Below are 25,942 nucleotides of genomic sequence, written 5' to 3' on the forward strand. Positions count from 1 at the left end.
CCACGCGCGCTTCTGGGGCCGCCGTGCGGGCCCGGGGGCGCGCGGGGCGGCTTCGGCTTCGCTCAGAGCGGGAAGAATGGGGGGCGGGGGCCGTTCTAAAGAAAACGGCAGAATGCCCGGCTGCTGGCTGCGGGTTCCATGGTGTCTCCCCTCTGGCTGCGCCCCCCCCCCCCCGCCACTCGCAGCGAGGCTCGCGCCCCCCCCCACCCCCCCCAGCCTTCACGCCTCCCGCAGCCAGAGGAGGGGCTGCCGCCCAGGGACCCCCCCCAACCCAGCCTCCCGGGACTGTCCGTATCGGGGTCCCCGGTGTCGCGCGAGGCGAAGTTCTCGGGGGCGCGCTCCAGCGGGCGGGGGGTCTCCAGGGGCCGCGGCGCGGGTGGGGCGTGGGAGAGGCCGTGGCGGCGCGAGCCACGGGGAGAAAGGCTCCTTCACCCCCGGGCCTTGTCTTGTCGGCCTCCCACGGGAAGCGTGGAACTGCTGAGGAGGGGCCTCGGCGCGTCCCCCCTCCCCGCGCCCCCCACCTCCCCGCAAGTCCACGGAAATCGCAGTTGGAGGCTCGAGTCCCTCCACCAAGCCAGCGGCCACAGCTCCCCCTAGCGCCGCTTGCGGGGCGCTGCAGCGGCCGCGCCTGGGAGTGGGCGAGGCGCGACCGGGGGCGGTGGGGCTGCGGGGGTCGCTCCGCGCGCGCACCTGGGGCGCCGCGCCGCGTGCCGCCCCAGCCCTGGCGGCAGCGGGGACCCCCGCCCGAGAGCGGCCCGCTGCGGGCCCGCGTCGAAGCGGCGCACGTGGCCGGCAGCCTTTGTTGGGAACGCGGAGCCGGGCGCCGGAGGGGCTGGGGCACTCGGTGTCCGCGGCCGGGATCCCCGCGGCAGAGGCGCGGGGGCCCTGGGGTGCGAGATGGCAGCCCCGCACTCAGCAGGACCCCAGGCCGGGTGTCTCCCCGCCGCCGCCGGCTTGTCCACGCGTCAGCTGCGCCAGGCTTCTCAGGCGCGGTGGGGTCGAAGGAAAAACCCAAGGACGGAGACGGAGAGCCCGGGAGCCCACGGAGCAGAGGGCTCCCTCCCCCCACCTCCCGTCCGGACCGTGGGCAGTCACACACAGGGTTAATGCCCCCAGCGTAACACGCCTGAGCCAACACGCAACCGCCTGGCCGTCTCGGGGGCGCACTAAGCCCCTCCGCACCGCACAGCCCCGGTACCGCCCTGAGGGCCTGTCTGCAGCTGTGGGCACCCTCACCCGCCCACAGCCGCCCCAGGAGCCCCTGGCCCCGCGCACCACAGCCAGCCGCAAGCACAACACACTCTGGTATGGGGCGGGGTGGGGGCGCAGGGCTGTGGGCGTCCCCTGAAAGAGGGGTGGGAGGCAAGGCAGGGGTCCAGCCCGGCTCCACAGAGAGCCCCTCCAGTAACAGGACTCGGCCAGACCCCACAAGAGCCCCTGGCAGAATTTGGGGGTGCTTCCGGGAGGTCCTGGGCCTCCCCAAGGTTGGCAGCGCCCCTGCACACACAGGCGCACGTGCACACGCACCCGTGAGCCTGCTGTCCTCGACTCCAAAGTGCAGGGCCAAAGGAGGCTCCCAGCAGGGCCAGAGTAGGGCGCCGAGCTCCGGCTGGTGAGTGCGTGTGCACGTGTGCGTGCACGTGTGCGTGCGTGTGCACGTGTGTGCGTGCGTGTGCACGTGTGTATGCATGTGTATACGTGTGTGCACGTGTGCGCGCGCATTGTGCGTGCGTGCGTGTGCACTTGTGGCCGCGTGCGTGTGCGCGTGCGTGCGTGTGCACGTGTGTGCGTACGTGTATACGTGTGTGCATGTGTGTGCGTGCGTGTGCGCGTGTGTATGCATGTGTATACGTGTGTGCACGTGTGCGCGCGCATATGTGCGTGTGTGTGTGCACTTGTGTGCACGTGCGTGCGTGTGCACGTGTGTGCGTGCGTGTGCACGTGTGCGTACGTGTATACGTGTGTGCACGCATGTGTGTGCATATGTGTATACGTGTGTGCACGTGTGCGTGCGTGTGCACGTGTGTATGCATGTGTGTGTGTGTGCACGCGTGTGTGTGCACGTGTGTGCGTGCGTGTTTCCCTCCCGCACAGAACGTGCACACCAGGAACCGGGTCTTCCTGTCTGCACCGGCTGCACGCAGCGTTTACAAAGTGCCCGCTCGGTACCCAACTGACCTAGAACCGCAGCGACCCCTCCGCGCGGGCTGGCTCGGCTCAGCTCCGTGCCCAGGTAGGTGCTGGCAACATCCTGGCTTCAGAACGGCGAACCCTTGCCCAAGGTCGCACACAACCACGACGTGGCCGGTCTCGACCTGCCAGAGCCCGCAGTGGAGTGAGGAAGAATGTTGGACATTACCAGGCAAGCGCCCGTGGTCTGCATGTTGAAGCTGTCTGTTGCTAAGACCCAGTGGCGCTGGGAGCCGGTCCCCAGAGCTCCCGCAGGTGGGCGGCACACGCCCACGCCCTGCGTACTCCAAGCTCCGGATTCCTGGGACAAGGGACCGACCCCTTGCTGCGTTTGTCACTTGTAGGAGCCAGCAGCGCCTCTGGCACCAGCGTGGGCCAAAGGTGGGATTGCTTGGCCTGTGGCGCAGTGAGCGGGCATGCAGCTGGCTTCAGGCTCGGCTGGATCCAGGCACGAATCCGGCAGCCTCCTGCAGACCAGCTTCCGCGGAGAGTGAAGGAGCTCCTGGCCTCCTGTCCGGAGGGGTCTGGCCGCCCACGCGGGCCGCCTCCCTGGTTGTCAGCTCCCAAAAACTCCAGGGGAAGATTCTGTCGCTCCCCGAGCCTGGGTCCTGTCCCAAACCTGTGGCCAGGGCTGAGGGCTGGTGGCGCCCCCACCTCTCCCCCAGCTCTGGAGGCAGAGAAGGGTGCCCTGCTCAGACACGGGAGGGCCGACCGAAGATGCCCCCTGGGGCGTCTGGGGTCTGGGGACATCTGAGGTGCAGGCGACATGCTGTCTGCACGTGTGCAGGCAGAGGGAGCTGAGTGGGGCGGGTGTTGGGCCCAGGGCTAAGATGCCGCTTGGGACACCGCATCTACCAGAGGGCCTGGGTTCGAGTCCCGGCTCTGCTCCTCATCCCAGCTTCCTGCTAGGTGCACCCTGGGAGGCGGCAGGGATGGGGCCAGCACTCAGGGCCCTGCCACCCACATGAGACCTGGATGGAGTTCCCAGCTCCCAGCCTGAGCCTGGCCCAGCCCTGCCCTGGCCACTGCAGACATTTGGGTGTGAACCAGCAAACGGGAGCATCCCTGGCTCCCCCGCCTCTCAGATAAAACGAGTTCCAAAAACATTTTTTAAAATTTATTTGACAGGCAGAGTTAGAGAGAGAGAGAGAGAGAGAAAGGTCTTCCTTCCGTTGGTTCACCCCCCAAATGGCTGCTACAGCCGGTGCTGTGCCAATCCACAGCCAGGAGCCAGGTGTTTCCTCCTAGTCTCCCATGCAGGTACAGGGGCCCAAGCACTTGGGCCATCCTCCGCTGCCCTCCCGGGCTATAGCAGAGAGCCGGACTGGAAGAGGAGCAACCGGGACAGAACCGGTACCCCAACTGGGACTAGAACCTGGGGTGCCAGCACCGCAGGTGGAGGATTAGCCTAGTGAGCCACGGCACAGGCCCCCAAAAAACATTTCTTAAAACCAGTGTGTAAAGCCACTGTCTGTGACACCAGCATCCCACATGGGCGCCGGTTCGAGTCCCAGCTGCTCCTCTTCCAGTCCAGCTCTCTGCTGTGGCCTGGGAAGGCAGTGGAGGATGGCCCAAGTGCTTGGGCCCCTGCACCCACGTGGGAGACCCGGATGGAGTTCTTGACTGTGGCCTGGCCCAGTTGCAGCCACTGTGGCCATTTGTGGAATGAACCAATGGATGGAAGACCTCTCTCTCCTCTCTCTCCCTCTCTCTCTCTCTCTCTCTCCCCTCTTCTCTCTGTAACTCTGCCTTTCAAATAAATAAATAAATATATTTTTAAAAAACTCAGAAGAAGCTCACACACAGACTGTGTGTTGCCAGGTGAGGGGATGACGGATGACCCGTATCATCAATGTTTTCCAAGTTTGCTACACTGAGCGGGCATCACTGTCAGATTTAGAAGGAAAGGGGACATTCTCACAGAAGCACAGGCGCTGGGCTGGCCGGACAGCGGCCGTGGAGCCGAGGGGAGGCTCAGCCATGTGCTCCCTGTCCCAGGCAGGCTCAGCCCTCGAGACCCAAGACCCAGCCAGCAGCCAGGTGGGCAGGACGCACCCTCCTTGGCGCTGCCCTGGCTCTGCTCCCTCTCTGTCTGCAACTCTGCCTCTCAAATAAATGGATAAAATCTTTGGGGGAAAAAAGGTCAAAGTGACAGAGAAAAGAGAGACAGAATCTTCCATCTGCTGGTTCACTCCCCAGATGGCCGCAATGGCCAGGGCTGGGCCAGGCTGGAGCCAGGAGCCAGGAGCTTCTTCTGGGTCTCTCACATGGGTGCAGGGGCCCAGAGACTTGGGCCACCCTCTGCTGCTTTCCCAGGCCATTAAGAGGGAGCTGGATTGGAAGTGGAGCAGCCGGGACTTGAACAGGCGCCCATACAGGATGCTGGTGCTGCAGGCGGCTTAACCCATTATGCCACAATGCTGGTTCCAATGAAGTGTTTTTTTGAAAAATCAAGTAGGGCTGGACAGGGTTGGCTGGGGGGGGGTGGCTTTACATGTGGGGACCAGAGAGTGCTTGGGGAACGGGAAAGGTGCAGGCAGCTACAGAGCTGCTGCAAGGAGCCCCAAATGTCAGGGAATTTCACAGCAAAGATTTATTTCTTGGCCACGCGAAGGCCACTAGCCAGATGACTCGGGGAGGCAGCGGGTGACCCAGCCGGCGGAGAGGCCTGGAGAGCTGCTTGGTCCCCTCCTAACCAACGGGGCGGGAAGGGGAGCCCAGTGCCCCGGGTGAGCCGCCCCGGCTGGACCGGAGGTGGCGGAAGAGCGATCCACGCGGAGGAACAGAACACGCAGAGTCTGGACAGTGGACACGGGGCGGGCTGGACACAGGGCCGGGGCGGAGATGGGGCAGGCGGCCCGCGGGAGCTGCTCGGACTGCGTCCCAGCCGGTGTGTGCGCGCGGCGCCTGGCACCCAGGGCCCTGGAGACGCAACGGCAGGTGTTGGGGCAGCGGCAGGTGTTGGGATAGCGAACTTCCTTCCTTCCCCCGGGCCGGGGGCGGGCACCGGCGGGGATAAACAGTCGCCCCGGCTGCCCCAACCAGTTTTCCCGGTTGAGCCCGGGAAACGGTCGGGGATCAGCCCCTCTCCCCGGGGGCCCGGCTCCCCGGCCACGCCCACCTCCGCCCACCTCGCAGACCCTCGGCTGGGGGGAGGGGGCGGCAGGGGCGGCGCAGCGCCGGTGCGCAGAATCCCCCCTCGCCCGCAGGTTGTCAGAGAGAGAGAGAGAGAGAGAGAGAGAGGGAGAGGCTGTCAGGCCCCCCAGGCCAAGCGCTCCGCGGCCTCCTGGGCCGTCCCGCCCAAGCCCCTCAGCCCCGAGAATCTGCGCGCTGGGCCGCCTGCCCGGGGTCTCCGTGCCTGGGGTGCAAGATGAGTGCGGGGCGAGGCCCCCGGGGCACCGGCGGGCATACAGGAAGCGCCCAATAGGAGAGCCGCTGCCGCAGGAGCAGGCTGGCTTTCCCCCCACACTCCCCGGGGGCCCACACCGGGGTGGGGGAGGAGGGGAGGAAGTGCGCGTGGCTTGGCTGGAGTTTTTCGTCTTTCCATAACTGACGCTCCGGGGGCGCCCGGGAAGGTGCCTGGGGGTCCCCAGGGCCTGCTGTGCCCTCCGTGTGTGACTGCGACTGCTGGCGGCTGAGCGGACAGACGGACAGAGATGGCTGGGTAGACGGACAGATGGACAGACGGACAGAGGGATGGACGGCTGGATGGATGCGTGGATGGACAGATGGATGGACAAATGGGCGGACAGATGGACAGAGGGATGGACGGCTGGATGGATGCGTGGATGGACGGCTGGATGGATGCGTGGATGGACGGATGGATGGACAAATGGGCGGACAGATGGACAGAGGGATGGACGGCTGGATGGACAGACGGATGGGCGGGCGGATGGACAGAGGGATGGACGGCTGGATGGATGGACGGCTGGATGGATGGACGGCTGGATGGACAGGTGGATGGGCGGACGGATGGGCGGATGGATAACTGCATGGTAGATAGATGAATGAACAGGTAGATGAGCGTGTGTGCGTGGGGGCTGGCGCTGGGGCGCAGCAGAGGAAGCCCCCGCCTGGGGCACCAGCACCCCATAAGGGCACCAGTTCGAGCACCAGCTGCTCCACGTCCCATCCGGCTCCCTGCCAATGAGCCTGAGTGGGAGAGCGGCGGAAGACGGCCCTGCTGCTGGGCCTGCACTGACCCATGAGACCTGGAGGGGTGCCAGGATGCTGGCTTCAGCCTGGACCAGGCCTGGCCATTTCAGCCATCTGGGGAGTGAACCAGCAGGTGGAAGACTCTCTCTCTCTCTCTCTCTCTCTCTCTCTCTCTCTCTCTCTCCCCCTCTCCTGCTGTAACTCTGCCTCTCAAATAAATTTTTTAAAAATATTTTTAGAAAATGAATGACTGACTGGGTGAATGAATGGATGGACTATTTACCCATCCCGAGGGGTGACTTAAGAGGAAACGGTGGTGAGACTGCTTGCCGGCCCCCAGCCCCAGGCCCCTGGGTCTCTGACTCTCCCTCCCAGCCATTTCCTGCTGTTTCTGGAACATTCCCACTCCACCCCCGGCTCCCAGGCACGCCCCCCAGGCACGCCCTGGGCCACTGCGCACCCCCCCCCTCAGTGTAGAAGTTGAGTGGCTCCTCTGACACCCAGGGCCCCAGCTTGGGGAGAGAGGGGATGAAAGCCTCCCTTTGTCCGAGAAAGACATGGAGGCCGCGGCAGAGCAAACACAGGGCCTGGGATCAGAACAGGTCCGTGGCGGGAGGGGCGCCTGCGGACGCTCGGGCTTGGTGGGCAGCTTCGGGACTCCCGGGTGCCCACACCGCGGCCTGGGTCCTCTCCTCCGTGGCTCCCGGCCTTGGCTTAGGCACGGTCTAGCGGCTCCGAATCCAGGCAGGCCGTGGGTGCTTCAGCTCGGGCCCAGCTGGCTGCCGGGGCAGGATGTCACCGGGCTTGCTCACCGGTTCTTGGCACCTTCCTGTCCCTCTGCGGCCACCTCTTGGGTTTGCCCTGTGGCATGCACTAGCCTGGCCAGGGCACGATGACCCCATCTCAGAGTCTGGGTTTTCTAAGTGCCGACTGGCACACTGACGCATGAGCTGGGCTGGGGATCTTGCTCCTGCCACCCCACTGGGACACGGGTGCTTGTCCACGCCATGCCCTCGTCCACCCTGGCACCCCGGTGAGGACCAGCCCGCCGCCACGATTTGAGGTGGGGGCTGTGGGAATGGGGGCCAGGGCTCAGGACCTCAGTCCTGGCGGGAGGGGGAATCCGGCACCTGTTGGCCCCAGAGGGAGGGGCACACCTGGGGAGGCAAAGTCGCGGGCAGGTGGGGGCTGTACCCAGGCGGCGTGCGTGCCCTCAGCCAGCTCCAGGGGCCTGGGCCTGGGGTGGCGGCTGCTCCAGGCCAGCTCAAGGCACCCTGGGGAGAAGCCCCAAAGTGCAAAGTGTGTGGTTCTGGTGATTCTGCACATGAATTAAACGCTCTGACGGTTGCATTTTAAACAAGTGTTGCTCCTCCCTAACCACTTAGGACACTAAACAGGAAGGTGCAGACCCCGGACAAGGCGAGAGACGCGGCCAGGCGCTTGGAGCCCTTCACTGTGGGTGGGGGGCGGGGGCTCTTGGATTGGCCAGGCCTGGGCACCTGACCACACTTCCGTCTAGAGGTCCCTGTCCGCACGGGAGACCTGGATGGAGCTCCTGGCTCCTGCCTTTGGCCCCTGCCATTGTGGCCATTTGGGGAGTGAACCAGCAGGTAGAAGATCTCTCTCCCTCTCTCTCTACATCTCTGCCTTCCAAATAAATAAATAAATCGAGAGAGAGAGAGAGAGAGAGAGAGAGAGAGAGAGAGAGACTCTTCCATCCACTGGTTTATTCCTCAAATTCCCACAGCAGCCAGGGCCGGGCCAGGCTGAAGCCAGGAGCCGGGAATTCCGTCCCGGCTCTCATGTGGCTGGCAGGGGCCCAAGGACTCGATCTCTATACCCCTGGGGTCCTGGCGTCCCAGAGCTCACCTGTCTGAACCCAACCCCGACACCTGATTCCCCGCCCCCATCCCGACCCAGGGTCCCGACGGCTTTTCTCACAAACCCAAACCCAGCCCGCAGCAGATCCCACAGCCTCCTTCCAAAATCACCGCGGAGCCACTTTCCTAACCACACGGCTGCCGGCACTAACCCCGGCCCTGCGCCCCTGCCCTGCCACCGCCCCTCCCCTCACCATCCCAGCGGTGTGAACCCCGGGAACCGGCGGGCGGGCGGGGCTCGGCCACAGCGTCTCCAGGAGCAGTGTCTGCCGTGGCCGTGGGCATGGCCGTGGCCGTGGCGTAGCCTCCCGCCTGGGCCGAGATCAAGCTCTCTGTGAGATGCCCCTGGACAGGGCTGAGAAGGAGCCAGGCCAGTGTGAGTGAGCCCCGCCCACCCCACCCCCACTTCGGGCCTGCTCGGAGCACAGCACGAGTCTTCCCTGCGTCCCCAAGGCCCCCCTGGTCCACCACCCTCCCCACACTGCCATGCACCCCTGCTGGCTTCCCGCTGCTCTCGCCATCTCTGCTCCCACCTCAGGGCCTTCGCACTTGCTCGTTGGCCACCAGCATTGTCCTCCCAGGCCCTGCTCTCCTACTGAGCGGCTCTGTCGTCCCGACTGCCCGTCCGGCGTTCCCGGCGTCATCCCCGCAGGGTGTCGCACCGTGTGTTCGTCCATCTCCACACTAGAAGCACACTCCGGCCAGGGCACTGCGCAAACCTGGGAGGAGCCACCGAACCACAAAACCTCCGGTGCCAGTGTGACCTTGCGGGACCCCCAGAGCCCCTGCGTGGGCACTGGGGGGCACCCAGGGCCCTGCCCTGCACCTGTGGCCCAGCTTCTTCAAGGGTAACTCCACGGCTAACTCATTTCATTCATTCACCGTTAAAGAAACAGTCGCTGGGGACCGACCTGCTTGGGGCCGGCCAGGGGTCCAGGCACCCAGAACTTGACAGTGGTCACAGCCGCCCTGCCCCCGCTGCACTGAGCTCGCACCCCACGAGAGAGGAGGTGATAACAGGTAGACGGGCACCTTTGGGAGAGAGGGCGGCGTCCAAACCGAGCCCCGAACAGCAGCAGCAGCTCGGCCTGCCACGGAAACAGCAGGTGCAAAGTCCCTGGGGCAGCCACAGGCTTGGCATTTTTGTTTTTAAACATTTATTTATTTATTTATTCGAAAGTTAGAGTTACAGAGCGAGATGAAGAGACAGAGGGAGTTTCCATCTTCTGGTTCGCTCCCCAAATGGCCGCCAGCCGCCAGGGCTGGGCCAGGTCGAAGCCAGGGGCCGGGAGCGAGGGGTCCAAACGTGTGGGCTGCCTTCTGCTGTCTCCCAGACCATCAGCAGGGGGCTGGATAGGAAGTGGAGCTGCCAGGACTCGAACCAGCACCCATGTGGGATGTCGGCGTCACGGGCAGAGGTGCCAGAGCGCCAGCCCCAAGCTGGCGTGGGAGAGAGGAGGAGGGGTCAGGGGGCCGGACCGCGGGGCACCCTGCGGGGGTCTGGTGGGCTTCAGGTTCCCCAGCACAGGGTGCCGGGAGCAGAGGGCGGGCTGGGGCACACACGGGTGGTGCGGGCGGCTGCCGAGCAGGCAGAGCGGACAGACCTGGGTTATGGAGTGGGGGGATTGCCAATGGGGTTGGATTTGGGGGTGGAGGGAAGAGGGAGGGAGGATTTGGGGCACGGTGAGCCCCCACCCACACCCCTGCCTGGGTCTTCGAGCGGCCCGGCTCCGCCCCGCCCCCACCAGGATGAGCTGCAGACCCTGGCGGCCAGGGACCTGAGACCACCCCTGGGCTCGCAGTGGGGGTCCCCAGGCGGCGTGGAAGGAGCCTGCGTCTCGTGGCCGACGCCAAGCTGCGCGCCCCAGACCCAGGGCTGTTCTCCTGCTCCTCGTCCACCGTCTCCGCCCCCTAGGGAGGAGGAGCTCTGGCCAGGGCCAGGCCGGGGCCGGGGCCACCAGAGTGGGGACAGCACAGGCAGTGGGGGCTCTGCAGGCTTCAGGCTCCAGGGGGTGGGAGGGCTGAGGGATGACCAGCTTCTGTGGGCAGGAGTCCAGCCTCTCCCCCCGCTGGCCACTGACCTAGCCCACCTGGGCCTCAGTCTCCCCTTCTGTGAAATGGGCACATCACCAGCCATGGCAAGGAAGAGTTGAAACAGGCTACGCATCAGCTCCGCCTGATATGTGGAGGTGAGGAGGGCAGTGCTGAGCCGGCTGGACTCGGCCCGTGGGACAGGGTGACACAGATGCAGGGCCTCGTCCCCACGGCTCTGCCTGTCCTGGAGAAGAGAATGGCGGCCCGGGTGGCACAGGTCCGGTTCCTGGGGCACAGGGCCTGGATGGGGGGTCAGCTGGCCCGAGCAGGGGCTCTGTGTTTTGTTTGTTTTTGCCTGGGCCTGGTCCAGCCCCATGACGGCCATCTGGGAAGTGAACCAGCAGATGGAAGATTCTCTCTCCCTCTCTCTCTGTACTTCTGCCTTCCAAGATAAATTCTTAAAAAGAAAAAAAAAAAAAGAAAAAGCGCCCCCTCTGCCCCCCACCCCTTGAGGCCCCGGTGCTGTCCACCTGCTCTCTCCAGGGGTCTCTGACTCAAACAGAGAACTCCCCTGCATCCCCACCTTTTTTAAAAAATTTATTTATTTATTTAAAAGAGCAACAGAGAGAGAGACAGAGGGAGTCTTCCATCTGCTGGTTCACTCCCCAAATGGCACTCCCCCGCCAGTCCCTGGGTTCAGTTCCCACCCCGGCCCCTGCAGACCCGGGAGGCAGGGTGCCCGCCCCCACACGGGGACCTGGATGGAGCTCCTGCCTCCCAGCTCCTGCCGGGCCCGGCCTGGGCCACTGCAGGCATTTGGGGAAGGAGCGGATGGTTGGAAGCCCCTCCCCCATATATATATAAAATAAATAAATACCTTTTAATCAAAATACGAAAAAGAACAAACCGGGTACTTTTTTCTTTCTTGGTTCAGTGATGCTTAACCTCTTCATAACCATATTTGGAAGCAGGAAAAATAGGGATTTTCCAAAAATTCCCACCACTGCTTCCCGGTCCTCTGTCCCAGGAGGAGACACGGACAGGCGCGGGGCGTTTGATCTGGCACACTCTCAGGACGCCGGCAGCCCAGGGTGCAGCCCTGGCTGTCTCGGCTGTGGCTCCTGACCCGGGAGGCAGCATGAGGCTCGGGAAGCTGGGCCCTGCCACCCACCTGGGACCGGGGTCGAGTCCCTGGCTCTCGGCTTCAGCTTGGCCCAGCCCTGGCCGTTGCAGGCACTTGGGGGGTGAACTACTGCTCTCTCTCCCCTCTTTGCCTCCCACAGAAAACAAAATTTGGGGCTGCGTTGTGGCGTAGCATCCCATGTGGGTGCCAGTCCGAGTCCTGGCTGCTCCATTTGGGATCCAGCCCCCTGCTAACACACCTGGGAGAGCGGTGGAGGACGGCACAGGACCCTGGGCCCCTGCACCCACACAGGAGAACCCCGAAGAGGCTCCTGGCTCCTGCCTGGCCCAGCTCTGGCCACTGCGGCCATCTGGGGACTGAGCCAGTGGATAGAAGATCTCTCCCTCTAACTCTGCCTTGCAAATAAATGAAATGTATACCCTACAGAAGGCAATGCAGATTGCTGGGTGTGTGTGCGTGCGTGCGCGTGCCTGTGTCCTGTTTCACCTGCAGTCTGTAGCTGCTTCCCCCAGTTAACGGCTCATAAATGTCTTCACAGAAAAACACCGGCAGCCTTGGAATCTGTCTGCCAGGGACGGTTCCAGGACATCCCCTCCCCCTCGGATAGCGCAGTCCCCGGATGCTCCGGCTCCTTTGCTGACTGTAACACCTCGCACAATGCAAATGCCCCGGCGCGGCTGTCACGCTGCGTCTGTCCAGCTTCCGCACCCACACCACGGCGAGGGCAAACAGCCGCGCGAGGCACCTGCCCCTTCTATGCGCGCTCCGCCCAGACTCCAGCGAGGCCCGGCTGCTGGACACCGGCTTGGGCTGAGGCACGGCTGGGACTCGCTCGCGGAGGGCAGGGCCCTGTGTGCCTGCAGCGCCCCAGAACCTGTGCCGTCCCGGAGGAACCCCGACCGGGCCTCACCTCCCTGGGCCTCGCCTCGCTCCCTTTCCTCTCTGTGGTCCTGGCTCACCCGCAGGTGTCCCCCGCCCCCACGCCGCAGGTCTCGCTGGCCCTCTGAGGGCTAGCAGTGGTGTGCAGCGCCCACAAAGAACCCCAGGAAAACAGCTGTGTGCAGAGCGCGCCGCCCCTGCCAGCTGAGCCCGGGCTGCGCCGAGCCTGCCTGCACGGACAGCCAGGACCTGGGCCGGGTCTGGGGCCCGGTGAGGCCTCTCCGAGCAAAGTGAAGCCTCAGCTGAGCCCTGAGGAGTGACTGGTGGGAGGCCGGGGTGGGGGGTGGGGTGGGGGGTACTGGGCTCAGGGCCAAACGGCTCAATGCCTGGGGAGTTTGCACAGCAGAGGACATGCCTGTGACCGGACCCCAGGGGGCCAGCAGAGGGCAGCGAGTCGGGGCTGGGGCACCAGCAGGGCTGGGCTTGGGGTGTCCTTGGAGCCCGAGACCCCCAGCAGCCTCCCCCGACCTGGCTCCTTCCCCACGGCTGCTCTCTCCCTGGGTCACGGAGAACGCCTCCCTCTTCCTCGGCACTGACTCCTGCCTCAGTTTCCCTTCCCCAGCCCTGCGGATTTGCTCCAGTACCCAGCCAGCTGTCATGGTGTGTGTGTGTGTGTGTGTCAAATCCCAGCCCAGACTCTCACTCACAGCCACATGCAGCACAGGCCCCCCCCCCGCTCCCCCAGGCACGGGGTCGGCTCCCTGGTGCCAGTCTCTGCTGGGACCTGGGAGCCTGCAGAGAGCAGGCGGCAGGTGCACTCCCGCAGAGCGCCTGATCTCGCGCACCTGTGCAGGCGCTGGGCTCGTCTCACCCAAACGTCCACACCTCTGCCCTCTGGGCCCCAGCAGAGGGTCGTGGGCAACGCTGCCACTCAGGGGCCTGTGCCCAGGACCCAGCCCTCCCAACACCTCCCCCACCCCCACCTCTGAACCACTAAGCTGGGCAGAACCTGAAGGCAGGAGGCTCACCTTTTCTTCATTTCAACGCTTGTTGAGTTAGACAAAAGGCCAGGCCTCCTCCCTGCTCTCCAGCCGCCCCCCCGCGGCCCCCCCGCTCTGGGGTGGGGGCAGTGCAGCCCTGCACGGGCACAGCGTGCGCTGGGTGCGGATCACACCCTGGCCCTCCTGCCCGGGCACCTGCAGGGGACCCGGCCCCTTTCTCTCTTGCACCCCCACCCCCACCCCCTCTCCCCTTCCAGCGCCCGGCGTGTGGGGGTGTGCATGGCGCCCCCTCCAGGAAGCTTCCCTACACCCCAGGCCCCGCCCCCTCACTCAGTCACAGCAAAGACCAGGCTGGCCCCACCATCCACCTGGGCAGTGTGGTGTCTGTCATCGGGTGGAAGCAGGAGCTGTCCCACCATCATCGCCCCCCCAAGCTCCCAGCAGCAGCCGCTTGCCAGGCACAGGGACCCTGACTGCCAGACTCTGACCCTGGGGTCGCCCCACCCCTCCTGCGGCAGTGCCTCCAAACGCAGGCCCAGCACCCACGCCGTACCCGTCAGCCCTCATCCTTGTGGTCCTCCCTCCCCGCCGGCCCCACCCCTCTCTGCGCGCAGTGCGAACCTCAGCGGGGCCCGGCCCCCAAAGGGGCCGTGCGCGTGCCGGCCAGAGCTCTCGTCCTGCAGTCTGCCTTCCCTCGCCTCCACGTCAGCGCCAGGGCCCTAACAGCCGCTGCTGCCCCCCAGGGAGCTGCGGCTCAGAGGGGGCTACACACAGCCGGTCAAGTCCACGCTGGAGTGCTGGCTCGCACCCCAGCTCCATTACCTCCAATTCAGCTCCCTCCTAACGCCTCCTGGGAGGCAGCGGATGCTGGCTCGGGGCTGGGGCCCTGACAACCCCCGGGAGACCCAGGGGAGCTCCCCGCTCCCGGTCCCTGCCTGGCCGGCCCCGGCGGAGCATCTGAGGAGGGAACCGGCGGGCGGCAGCCGTCTCCAACACTCCACCTTTTAAGTAGATGAGAAGGACAGAGGCCCAGGCAGCTGTCAGGGTCTCCCAGCCAGCAGCAGGGCCTTGGGGTTGAACTCAGGGCTGCTGGCTCCAGGACCTCCCAGGAGGTGGGCGGTGACCTGCGGCGGAGCCTCACCGGTCCTGTGGGAGGCCTCGCTCTAGTTCTCTGGACAGCAGCGTCCGGTGTCCGAGGAAGCCCCGGGGCAGCGCAGCCAACAGGGACACGAGCGGAGGGAGGGCATTCCACTGCCAAGGTCCGGCCGAGGGCTGAGCGAGTCAGGGACAGGCGCTCGCCGTGTGCCAGGACCGGGCTGAGGACTGCCCGTGTCAGCCACTCCGGCAGGCATCTCGCGACTGTCCCCATTGCACAGATGATGTGATGGGGGCTTGGAGACTCGGTGACTTACGACCTTGGCACGGAGGAGGGGCCAGCCAGGGCTCAGGCCAGGGCTCTGCTCTTCAGGCTGTGGTCACGCGTCCCACTGCCCAGCAGAGGCTCCGGCCTGAGGGAAGGACCGGCCACCAGAGCTGGAAGACGCACGTGGCATCAAGGAGTCGGCTCACACGGGCAGCAGGTGCAGAACAGAGGCTTTAATCCAAACAGCAGTGACGGGGCGGGGGCGGGGCCGGGGCACGGGCAGGGGCCAGGAGGGCGCTGGCCTGGCCCAGGTCTGCTGGGGCTCCCCTGGAAAGTGACGTCTGTGACGCTCATGGCTCTGTCCAGGCCATTGGCCAGGTCCTGGGTCAAGCCTGTTTGCTGTACAGACCCCAATACAGGAGAGGGGAGGCGAGGAGGGCAGGCCTAGGAGCCCAGAACAGCCCAGGGGGCTCGGGGCCAGCAGCTGCGCCCACACCCCTGCTCAGCCTCAGAGCCAGGGTCTGGGCTCGGGGAGCCATCACCTCACCCCGTACAGGGAAAGGGAGAAGTTGGGGGTGGGCTGCTGCCTTCTGTGCCCCCCACAGCCCGCTCGCCCGCTGCCCGGGGCACAGAGGTAGCAGAAACAGCCGGGCCCAGGACCACCGAGAGGAATCCAGGCTCTCTGCAGACACAACGGGCCCAAGCCCCTCCCTGAGTCTCTACCACCACCACCCCGGAACATTCTGGAAAGACAGGCCTCACCCCAACAGCTGGGCCCTCCAGGGAGCCCAAAAGGCAGCTTCCACAGGCAGGCTACCGCTAGGAAGGGGGAGAGAGGTGGGGCTTCGGCCAAAGGGGAAAAGCCAGGGTGAGAAGCCCAGGCGGCCTCCAGCCCTAAAGCACAGACGCCCGCCTGGACAGGGCTGGCAAGTGCCCACTCCCAGGATCCCAGGAGCAGCCACCCTCAGCCTCAAGGCATCGGGGGGGCGGGAGCGCGAGCAGTGGGCACAGCCAGAGGCTCCGTCCCACAGTGCCACAGGACAGCCGGGGTCTCCGAACGCCGCTGCACGGGACGGGAGGGAGGTGAGCGAAGCCGGGGACGGAGAGGGGCCCACAGCCTGGGGCCCAGGCCCCTCGTCCTGCCCGTCCACCGCAGGTGAGCTCAGCACACTGGCTACACTTTGGTCATCTCTCCCAGCCTGGGCGGTTCGGCCTGTGCTCTGAGCGCCCTCAAGCCCACCCAGTAAACAGCCTCTCACCACACAGAAAGAACAGAGGGAGGGGGCGGGCAGGCGGGCGGGCAGACAGGAGCCACCATGGCTCCCCTAGCCGGAGGTGACGGGGTGGATGGGCAGCAGGCTCCCGAACTTGAAGTGCTGGATCACCGGGAACTTCTCCAGGCACTGCGGGGAGGAAAAGGGCGCTGAGGGCCGCGCTGCGCCCACCAGGAAGCCGAGGCCGGGACGGCTCGGCCCGCAGCAGAGCTGGGGGCTTTGCCCGGGCCCCGGCCTGAGGGGTGACGACTGTTTCTTCTGTCCCTGTCACCCCCTGCCAACAGTCAGACGCCCCAGCCCCAGACGGGCAGCAGTGAGCAGAAGCCAAGGAAGGGGCCGCCCTGATCCCTGGCCCCCAGCCTGGGGGCAGCCCCTGGAGACACGAGACACGGGCTGGGGGCATCTGGACCCCCGACCCCCGTCTGAGGACACACCCCAGCCCTCTCCCTCCACCTCTCTGGGCTGCAGACTGAGACAGCCAGAGGCAGCTGACATGCCTGCCCCCCCAGGGAGGGGGCAGGGCAGTGGGGGGCAGGAGCACTGGGCAGGGGGGAGACACAGGCAGCCCCAGCCTCCCTGCACCCGGGGCTGTCACTAGTGCAGTGCGCTCCTGACCACAGGAGGGGGTCCCCGGGCTGCGTGGGGGAGCCGCCTCTTTCTGACTTCTTGACCTCCAGGCGACACAGGTGTCCTGTGGCCTGTCCCCTCCCCTCGCCTCCCACAGTGGCTGTCGGCTCAGAGGGGTGCAGGACGGGCGCAGAGGAAGTGGGGAGCAGGAGCTGGGGTGGTCCCTGGGGGAGGAGAGCAGGCCCAGGCCAGAAGCAAAGGCAGCTGCCACTGTGCTGATGTCATCAGGAAGTGGTGGGAGTCTGTAAAAGGACTCCCCCCTCTGGGCCCGAAAATTCCAGAAAGGGTCAAAGGTCACCTTGCTTCTAGCTCTCATCCCAGCAAAGCTGCAAAAGCAAGAGGAGCAGGAGCTGAAGTTCTGTCTCCTCCGCCCACGGACCCCAGCCCCTGGGGCAGACCAGCTGCAGCTGATGGGGTCCACGCAGCTGGAGGCCAGGCCTGGAGGCTGGGACCCCAGGGTCTCAGAGGACCCACCGTCCACAGGGAAGCAGGGACTGGGGCCGGGCCAGGCGACGTGGAGGCAGAGAGCCAGTCCTGGGCCACGGCCACTACTGCCGGGCCCGGTCAGCCCTGGGTGCCGGCTCAGCGAGGCTTCTTCCCTCCAGCAGCCTAGGCCGGCCAGCGAGCCGGCTCTGCTAACGCCCACTGGACCTGCAGACCGAGGGTCCTCCTAGCTCCTCCCTGGGCCCACGAACCGGTCTGAAAGAACAGAGAGGTCCGGCCCCGGGGAGCGGGACTGCTGGCTACTGACTGGTCAGCCAGCGCCCGAACATGGCCTGGCGGAGCCCGAGCTCCGGGTCCCTGCTTCCTGTCTCGGGGAAAGCCGCCCCGCTGGCAGTGGGCAGTGGGCAGCGGGCAGCCGCGGCCCCGGACAGCTACACGCGTCAGCCCCTTCACGCCCTGTGCTCCAAGTCCTTTCACCTCTGGAAGGAGCAGGGAGGGGAAGGGGCCAGGGCCTCTCACCCCACCCTTGGGGCGCCTGGGGTCAAGGTCAGTTTAAAGTCACTCAAGGGAAGAGATCCGCAGAGGACGGCACTGGGCACTTTCGGCCAGGAAGGCACAGCCAGTCTCTGATGACGCACATTGGCTCCCGGCACCCGCTGCGCAGGGGCAGGGCGGGAGGGAGCCGGGTGGCCCAGCACAGCCTCGCACTGGAGGCTGGAACCTGAACACCTAAACACCGGATGTGAGTGTGGAGGAAGGGGGCTGAGGGGGAGGGGCTGAAAGGGGAAGGGGACAGAGGGCCAGGCCAGGCAGCTCAAGGGCATTAACCCCTTCACGGCCATGGTGAAGGAGCATCTGCACCACCAGGAGCCCCTCCCCTGGCTGCAAGAGATCAGCAGCCTCAGGTCAGCGACAGGACACCGGGCCAGGCGGGGGCCGGGCTGGGGCCTCAGGGGAGGCCCTTCCCACTCCCACAGCCCGGCCACAGCCAGCGGTCCTCAGACCTGCGTGCCCAAGACGAGAGGAGCCCGGGCAGCAGCTGCGTCCTCCCCACCGGGCAGGGACACCCTGGGGAGAAGGGCCGCCGCCTCCCAGCAGGGGGAGCCCACCAAGACGCCCGAAGCGGTCACTGCCATGGCCACGGGCAGGTGGCGCCTGCCCTCACCCCAGGACCAGGCTGCTCCCAGGCCATCTCAGCGCTGTGTGGCGGGGACAGACCAGGCATAGAGAACACGCGGGGGTCTCCGGTCCCGTGACGAGGGAAGCCTCCCCCTCCGCCGCCCAACCCTGGGCACAGCAGGCCTCGCCTCCACCTGAGTGCTCCCAGGGTCTCCGGGCCAGCCAGTCCCCACACAGGAGTCTCGGAGACCCAGCGTCAAACGGGAGCGGCAGCGCCAGGCGCACTCACCTCGGCCTTGTACATGCGGATGAGCCCCTGGTTCACTTTGGACCAGGAGGGCACGGCACTGATGTTCCACAGCTGGTTGGAGTGCTCGGCGAACGGGCCCGTCTTCATCTGGAGGAGAGAGGCCTCGGCTGGGGCAGGGGCCGCAGCCCGGGGGTCTGTCCGCACTCCCTCCCCGCTCTCCCGCACAGGCGCACGGGTTCCCCTTGGGAAAGTCTACCCCTTCTTGCCCACCCCTCCCAATCACCCCTTTCTGCCACAGCTGTAAAAGGAGTCGGACCCCTGCCGCCCACCAGGTCCTGCGACCCCTGCCGCCCGCAATCTCCCTGCGCAGCCTGCGCCTGCCCCTCGCAGCCCCTCAGCCAGGGTTGGGAGAGCGCCAAGGAGGGCGCGACCGCACGCAGGCGCCCCCAGCCCTCTGCACGGCCAGCCAGCCGGTGCAGGAGGGGGGCCCTGGCCGATGGGAGCAGCCGCAGGGGCATGGATGGCTCCAGTCCGGGTGCGCCCGGAGCCCAGGCAGCTCGCACGCCAGCAGGAAGCTCAGCACGTGGGCGAAGCGTGGGTGCCTGCCTGCAGCCGTCGGATCCCACAGGGACAGCAGGTCACGGCCGCCCTGCGCCTGCCCCAGCCTCCAGCTGGCAGGCAGCATCCCTGCAGGGGCCAGGACTCAGCACCTGAGGCCCCGGCTGCAGCAAACAGATCAGGAAAAAAAAGCAGAGAGCCTGAGTCTGGCAAGGAAGCCAACTTGGACCTGAGTGTGTGGAAGGTTCCAGAAGAAACTGCATAGCGGCTGCGGAGGGGGCTGGGCTGCTCTGGGGAGAAAGGACGAGTCCAGAGCCCTCTCCATCCCGGGGCCTGCTAACCTGCTCACCGGGAAGGCTCTGGAGGAACCGGCCCCACCCCCCAGGGAAGCTGCTGCCGCCTGCCCCTCTCTGAGGGCCTCTGGCCTCTCCAGCAAGGATAAAACTTTGCCAATGGAAGTCAAAAAGCTGCCATTTTATCGCTGAAATCTCCCACCTGGCCCAAGGCCCTATGGCAGGTCCGGGGGGCTTTTCCTGGGCCAGTCCCTTCACACAGGCCCCCTCCTCCACGAGGGTGGCAGGAGCCTCAGCCCGTTGGGGCCTCTCCCCTGCCCAGCCCGCTGCCAGGCCCAGCTCCATCCAACTCCACCCTCCCACGCCCCACCCCTCCACTGGCTCCTGCCCCTGCAGCGACGGGATCCCAGGGCTGCGTGAGCTTCACTCTGGACAAGGCCCGGTGAGCAAACCAGCCAGGCGCAGCCGCAGCCGCAGGGCCTGCAGGCTCCCGGGGGCATGGGTGGGAGCCCCAAAAGAGCACTGGGAACCGGAGCAGCGCCAGCGGCACGGCCAGGAAAGCCGGGGGCTGCACCCCCCCCAAGCCGCACCAGGCCCAGGCCCAGGCCTCCCCGAGTCCTTGAGAAGGAGACTGCAACTCTGGGAAAGGCAAACAGAAGAGGGGGAAGAATCGGGGGCGAGAAGACAAAAAAAATGAGCTCATTGCAGCCACAAAGGGAGGCGCGCGGAGCGAGCTGCAGGCCCGCGGTGACCCCAGGGGAATCGAGTGAGTCAGAGCAGCCATATTGAGCAGGAAATCACTCCCAGACGCCGTTCCTGCTCGGCGCTCCCCAGAGGACCGGCCTTTTGTAAATGGTGCCTCTGTCAGTAGGGGGGAGGGGCGGGGGCGGGGGCTCCGCACAGCGCCTTCCTGTCAGCTCCCACCCTCCCAGCTGAAACCCGATCCCTCCCTTCCCAAAACTCCAAATTTAGAAGCCAGACTGAAACTGAAATTCTTTTCCTGCCTGCCCGGGGCTCTTAAAGGCGCCGGGCCGCATTTCCCACGGCAGCAGAAGCCCTCCCAGGGGGAGGCCCCATACGGGAGCCCGGGCAGGGGCTGGCCCCTCTCCCAACTTCCCGGCTGCACCGGCCCTCCAGGGCCAACAGTGCCCCGTCCTGCACAGGGGAGCCGGGCCCGGCCACTCACTCACCCAGAAGGGGCTGCAAAACACTGCCCACTGCTCCGAGGAGCTAGGAGGCTGGCCAACACGCCGCCAGCGGCAGCCACACAGGCCTGGGAGGCTGGCCCCGCCCCCTCCTGGGCTCTGGGGCCGCCCTCCCAGCACCCAGCGTCCAACACCAGGCCCAGGAGCCCGGAGCCCAGGAGAAAGCCTGGCCTTGCAGGGAATGTGCTGAGCAGCCACAAGCTGCGCCCGCCCTGTCCTCCGGCTCCGGTCTCCCCGGTTAAAGCCACTGAAACCTCTTCCCAGTCCAGTGTGGCTTTAGTGCCACCTAGTGGCCACCGCAGCCTTCCAGCAGAGGGCTGGAGCCCTAACTCCGGGGACGCTTTGGACCCGAACCAGCAGACACGCCAAGGTTCCACGTGGAATCAGCTCCCATCGTCGCCGAGGCCTGGCCTGCCCTGCCTCCCCACAACTACTGACAGGGCTCTCTCTGCGTCTCTAACTCTGCCTTTCAAATAAATAATTAAATAAACCTTTAAGGGGGGGCTGGCACTGTGGTGTAGCGGGTAAAGTCCCCGCCTGCAGTGCCGGCATCCAATATGGGCTCCGGTTCGAGTCCCGGCTGCTCCACTTCCAATCCAGCTCCCTCTTAATGGCCTGGGAAAGCAGATGGCCCAAGTGCATGGGCCCCTGCACCCACGTGGGAGACCCAGATGAAGCTCCTGGCTCCTGGCTTCGGACCAGCCCAGCTCTGGCTGTTGCAGCCATCTGGGGAGTGGACCAGCGGATGGAAGACCTCTCTGTCTGCCTCTGACTTCCTGTAACTCTGCCTTTTCAAATCCATAAATCTTAAACAAAAAACCCAACACCGACAGGGACGCAGGAGCTTAGTCAGCCGCCAGAGGGCGCAAAACAGCTTAGCCTCCCAGGCCCAAGCTGCAAGCTGGGAACGGCCTGCACCCTCTCCCGGGCCCTGCTCCACCTCACGGGGTTTCCTGGAGCCCGGGAGCCCTCTCTGCTCTGAGGAGAGCAGCATGTGACTGGCTACTGGCTGCCCGAGAGCCCTGACCTTGAGTCTGCCGCACTGCTGAAGGCAGCAGAACTGGGAGCGGAGCGCTGGCCGCCGCCCGGCAGCCCCGGCCGCATCTGCTGACTCGGAAAAACCGAGTCATTCCCCTCTGGCATCTGGAGCTCGCAGCCGCCTGGGCCGCTGCTGACCCGGAGCTCGGAGCCCAGGCCGCTCCGGCAGGCCTCTCCCTCTGTGGGCTCGGCGGTCACAGGTGTGTGGTGTCCGGGAGGTAACCAGCAAGGCTGCAGCCCGCATGCAGGTGCCCGCCAAGAGCAGGAGGCGACCCCTCTGCGGGCAGCAGAGCCACAGCCGCTGAGAGCCGCGCTGTGTGTGTGTGTGTGTGTGAAGCCCACTCCCACCACTGGGAGCAGACGGTGCCCAGCTCTTCCGGTCCTGAACCCAGAAACTGGAGGGGCAGATCATGCCCCGTGGGGAACCTGCCCTTCTGTCGCCAGGTGGGCCGGGCCCGGCCGCGGCTGCCCTGGGCCTGCATGTCGTCACCCTCCACACTGGCAGCTCCCACGGGATCATCCCACCGCCGGCCGCGGGGCCCTGCCTGAAACACCCCCCCCCCCCGGTGACGCCCACCCCTCGGCAAGGCCAGCTGGGAACTGTGTCTGAGCCCTGCCCAGGGTCCCCGTGGGGTTCAGGAGAGACACTAGGTCTGGCCAGGCAGAGCTGCTGGGAGCTTTCTTTCGGAGAGGCCGAGCAGGGCTCCGTGAGTGCCCACCCCGGCACCGGCCCCGCGGGCTCCGTGAGTGCCCACCCCGGCGCCGGCCCCGCGGGCTCCGTGAGTGCCCACCCCGGCGCCGGCCCCGCGGGCTCCTTGAGTGCCCACCCCGGCGCCGGCCCCGCGGGCTCCGTGAGTGCCCACCCCGGCGCCGGCCCCGCGGGCTCCGTGAGTGCCCACCCCGGCGCCGGCCCCGTGGCCCTCACCTCGGTGATGAACAGGATGCACTCCAGGAACATGTAGTCCTTGTGGTTCTCGTTCACGGCCTTCTCGTCCACAAAGTGCCTGGGCTCCAGGAATGGGTGGTCTGGGAAGAGCAAGAGCCACCCAAGGGCATCGCTGTGGTGGGTCGCGGGGCCCCGCAGGGTGTCCCACCCAAGGGCCAGGGTCCTGTCCTGTCCACACACCACGGGTGTTGCCGCAGCGAGTCTCGGGGCCTGACACACCTAGCCGCGGCCGTGGTGCCATGCTGCGTGCGCCACGCCCGAGCCGGCACGGTTATCTTAGCGAGCACCCTTCCACGCTTTGCACCGTGGTCTCAACGTCCCAGGCTGACTGCGTCCCTCACTGGCACCTGGCGGCCTTGTCAAGCGACCAGGCCACACCAGAGGTTTGTGGAGGTATGGGGGATTCAAAAAGCTCACGGAAAACATGTATTAATGACAAACATATGGTGCGTGGATTTCAAACGTTTTTGCACCAAGATAAACTAATCTTTGATGCCACTTGCCATGACGTTCCTGAAGTACCCCGTGTGTTTCTCAGGACGCTCAGAGACGAAACCCCCAGCACACAGCGCTCAGACTCCGCGCGAGCTAAGGGACGCCTGAGCGCTCACAAGCTCGGCCCAGCTCTGCCTCCCTCCGGCCGTGCCAGCGGGGACCCTCCCAGGGCTCGCCAAGGAGACCTGAGGACAGCGCCGGGCGCAGCGCCACCACCCCCCCCCCCCCCGGTAGAGCCCTGCAAGCGGGAGGGCGCCAGCAGGCAGGTGCACCTAAGCCCACACAGGCGGGCCCGGCCCTAGGTGGCAGCTTCCCGAGGGGCCCCTTGCACACCAACAGTGGACGACGCTGCCCGGAGCTGAGTGCGCCTCCCGCCAGGCTGTCACACACCAGGCGCGCGGCCCTGCTCCAGCCTGTGTCACTTCCCGGCAGCCCGGCCAGTGCAGTGCCTGCTTTGCAAGGAGGAGGACTGGGAGGAGCGGTGCCCCCGGCCGCCCCCGTACCTATCAGCTGGGAGCTGCCCCAGATGAAGGGCAGGAACTGGAAATCGTCCAGGCCCCACACCCCCTGGCTGCCGGCGGGCTCCATCCGGTAGGTTTTCTGGAGCTTCCGCATAACCTCAAGGTACCTGCACGGAGGGGAGAAGGAAAGCGAGCCAACAGTAAGACAGCCTGGGCGCCCCGAGGCCACGCCCACCCAGGAGCTCAAAGCCGCAGAAAGCCCGGAAGACCTGCGGCAGGGGCCGAGTCCTCCAACCTGGGCTCCCCATGGGAGCACTGCCTCTCCTCTGCCCTCCACTTCTAACCGTTAAGGTCCCCAGAGATGGCGGCCCTGTCCCTGGGCTCCGCCACAGGCCTGCCGCACCCACACCGCTGGGCCACTGAGGCCACACCAGCCCGGTGCCTCCCACACAGGCCTGCTGCACCCACACTGCTGGGCCACTGAGGCCACACCAGTCCGGTGCCTCCCACGCAGGCCTGCTGCACCTGTTACCACTGGGCCCGAGGCCACGCCAGCCCGGTGCCTCCCACACAGACCCTGGTGAGCACCTACAGCCTCTGGGCCATGCGCCTGTCCCTGGGGGTGAGCCCAAACCCGACAGGAGTCTCGGCCGCGCCTCACCGGTTAAAGACCTTGAAGACAATGGCTATCTGGTCATCCACCCGCAGCACCCCGATCTTGCACAGGCAGCACAGGAAAGCGGCAAAGGCTGCTTCGTGCCCTGGGGAGAGACACCGGCCACAGCCATGGTCACGGCCACGCTGAGTCTTCCAGAAACAGAGCGGGGACTGACCCTGCTCTCCCCGAGCCCACGTCACAGGTCAGCGGCCCTGGGAAGGGGCTTGACGCCAAGGCACTGGGGCCGCTTCCCCGTCCAGAAAGACCCAGGCCCTGCAGGCAGCCCAGGACCACCCGCTGCCTCCTCTGGGGCCCGGGCCGCTGCCTTCCTCAATGGGCCTTTAGACGCAGCTGGCCGACTCATCAAACCACTCAGCGACTCCTCTCCACGCGTTCTTCTTAAGGATTTAATTTATTCAAAAGGCAGAGATACCGAGGGGGGGGGGAGGAGGGAGGGAGAGAGGGAGAGAGAGAATGAATCGTCCATGCGTTGGTTCACTCCCCAAATGGTCACAACACCAGGTCACAGCCAGGAGCTGCCTCCAGGTCTCCCACGTGGGTCAGGGGCCCAAGCACTCAGGCCATCCTCTGCTGCTTTCCCAGGTGCATTAGCAGGGAGCTGGATCGGAAGTGGAGCAGCTGGGACTGGAACTGGCGCCCGTGCGGGATGCTGGCGCTCGCAGGCAACGGCTTACCCACTGCGCCACGGTGTGGCCCCTCTCTACTTAGTGTTTTCCAGTCTGGGGCCAACTTTGTGGTGCAGAGGGATAAGCTGCCACCCGCGACGCCTGCACCCCGTATCGGAGCACCCATTCGAGCCGCTGTGATCCAGCTCCCTGCTGGGAGTGGAAGAGGAACCAGCTGATGAAAGATCTCTTTGTGTCTCTGTCACTCTTTCAAACAAATAAAAGAAATAAAGTTCTACATAATTTTCATTTGAAAGGCAGAGTAAGAGAGAGAAAAATCTTCCATCCGCTGGTTCACTGCCCAAATGCCCACAGCAGCCAGAGCTGGGCCAGGCCGAAGCCAGGGGTCAGGAACTCCATTCCGATCTCCCGCACAGTTGGCAGGGCCGGTACTCAGCTACCACTGCGGCCTCCCGGGAGCACGGGCGGGAAGCCACCCGCCCAGGAAGCAGAGCAGCCGCAACGTGAACCACGCGCGCCAACACGGCGCAGGCGTCCCAGGCGGCATTAGCTGTGCCAGTGCCCACCCCACCCTACCCACTGAGCACCTGCTATGTGGGCAGTCCAACCTCCGACCTCTCAGGGAAGCAGGCATTACACCCGCCTTCCGCACGGTGTCTGCTCACAGACTATCAGAATCCACAGGTGCCTGGGCAGAGCCCACACACGCACACCTGCCCCTTCCCTAAGGAGTCGGATGGAGACCGCTAATAAAACCGGGTGCGAGGCCGAGAAGAGAGCTGGAGAAGAACCAGGCTGGGGCTGCGGGGCACCACCTGTGTGGACACACGCCAGTGCTGCGTCAGGGCCGCTGTCACGTCAGCCACGCCAAGCTCAAGACGTCGCCGTCACCCAGACAGCGCACATGCGGCTGCTCAGCAGCAATGGCGACAGGCGCTGGGAACGAGGAAGAAAAGCCCCGCCTTCCTTCCCAGGGCGCACCCAGCAGGAGCGGCCGGCCCGCCCGCACGGAGGGCCAGCGGCAGAGCCGGGCAGACACAGAGAGCTGCGGCTGCGGTGCGGCTCCTGCAGCGAGCGGCCATCGCCACTGCCCGGCCTCACAGCCCCAGCCCTGCCTGAGGGTCTCCCTGCTTGCTGGACCTGGTCCCATCGGCAGGGGCAGCAGGGGACAGAGCTTTCCCAGGCCCCAGCTGCAAGAGGGCCTGTGCTCCACCTCTCCAGACGGAAAGGAAGGTGAGCCCTAGAAGTAGGGCTGCCCTGGCCGGGGGCGCACTTCCCTGC

General features: G+C 65.8%; 1 protein-coding gene across 3 annotated transcripts in view; it reads right to left on the reverse strand.

The window, feature by feature from the left end:
• Window positions 1-15,882: 15,882 nt before the first annotated feature.
• PTPA (protein phosphatase 2 phosphatase activator) overlaps window positions 15,883-25,942 on the reverse strand; it is a 29,134-nt gene continuing 19,074 nt past the window's right edge. For all 3 annotated transcript variants that reach the window (XM_062207397.1, XM_062207399.1, XM_062207398.1), the window contains exons 7-11: window positions 24,018-24,117; window positions 23,399-23,523; window positions 22,380-22,480; window positions 18,400-18,507; window positions 15,883-16,049 (exon numbers count right to left, since the gene is read on the reverse strand). In XM_062207397.1, coding sequence (XP_062063381.1) covers window positions 15,972-16,049; window positions 18,400-18,507; window positions 22,380-22,480; window positions 23,399-23,523; window positions 24,018-24,117 — 512 coding nt within the window. In that variant the 3' untranslated portion in view covers window positions 15,883-15,971. The remainder of the gene's footprint in view (window positions 16,050-18,399; window positions 18,508-22,379; window positions 22,481-23,398; window positions 23,524-24,017; window positions 24,118-25,942) is intronic.

Source organism: Lepus europaeus, chromosome 12 (assembly GCF_033115175.1).
Source record: "Lepus europaeus isolate LE1 chromosome 12, mLepTim1.pri, whole genome shotgun sequence".
Taxonomy (NCBI): Eukaryota; Metazoa; Chordata; class Mammalia; order Lagomorpha; family Leporidae; genus Lepus; species Lepus europaeus.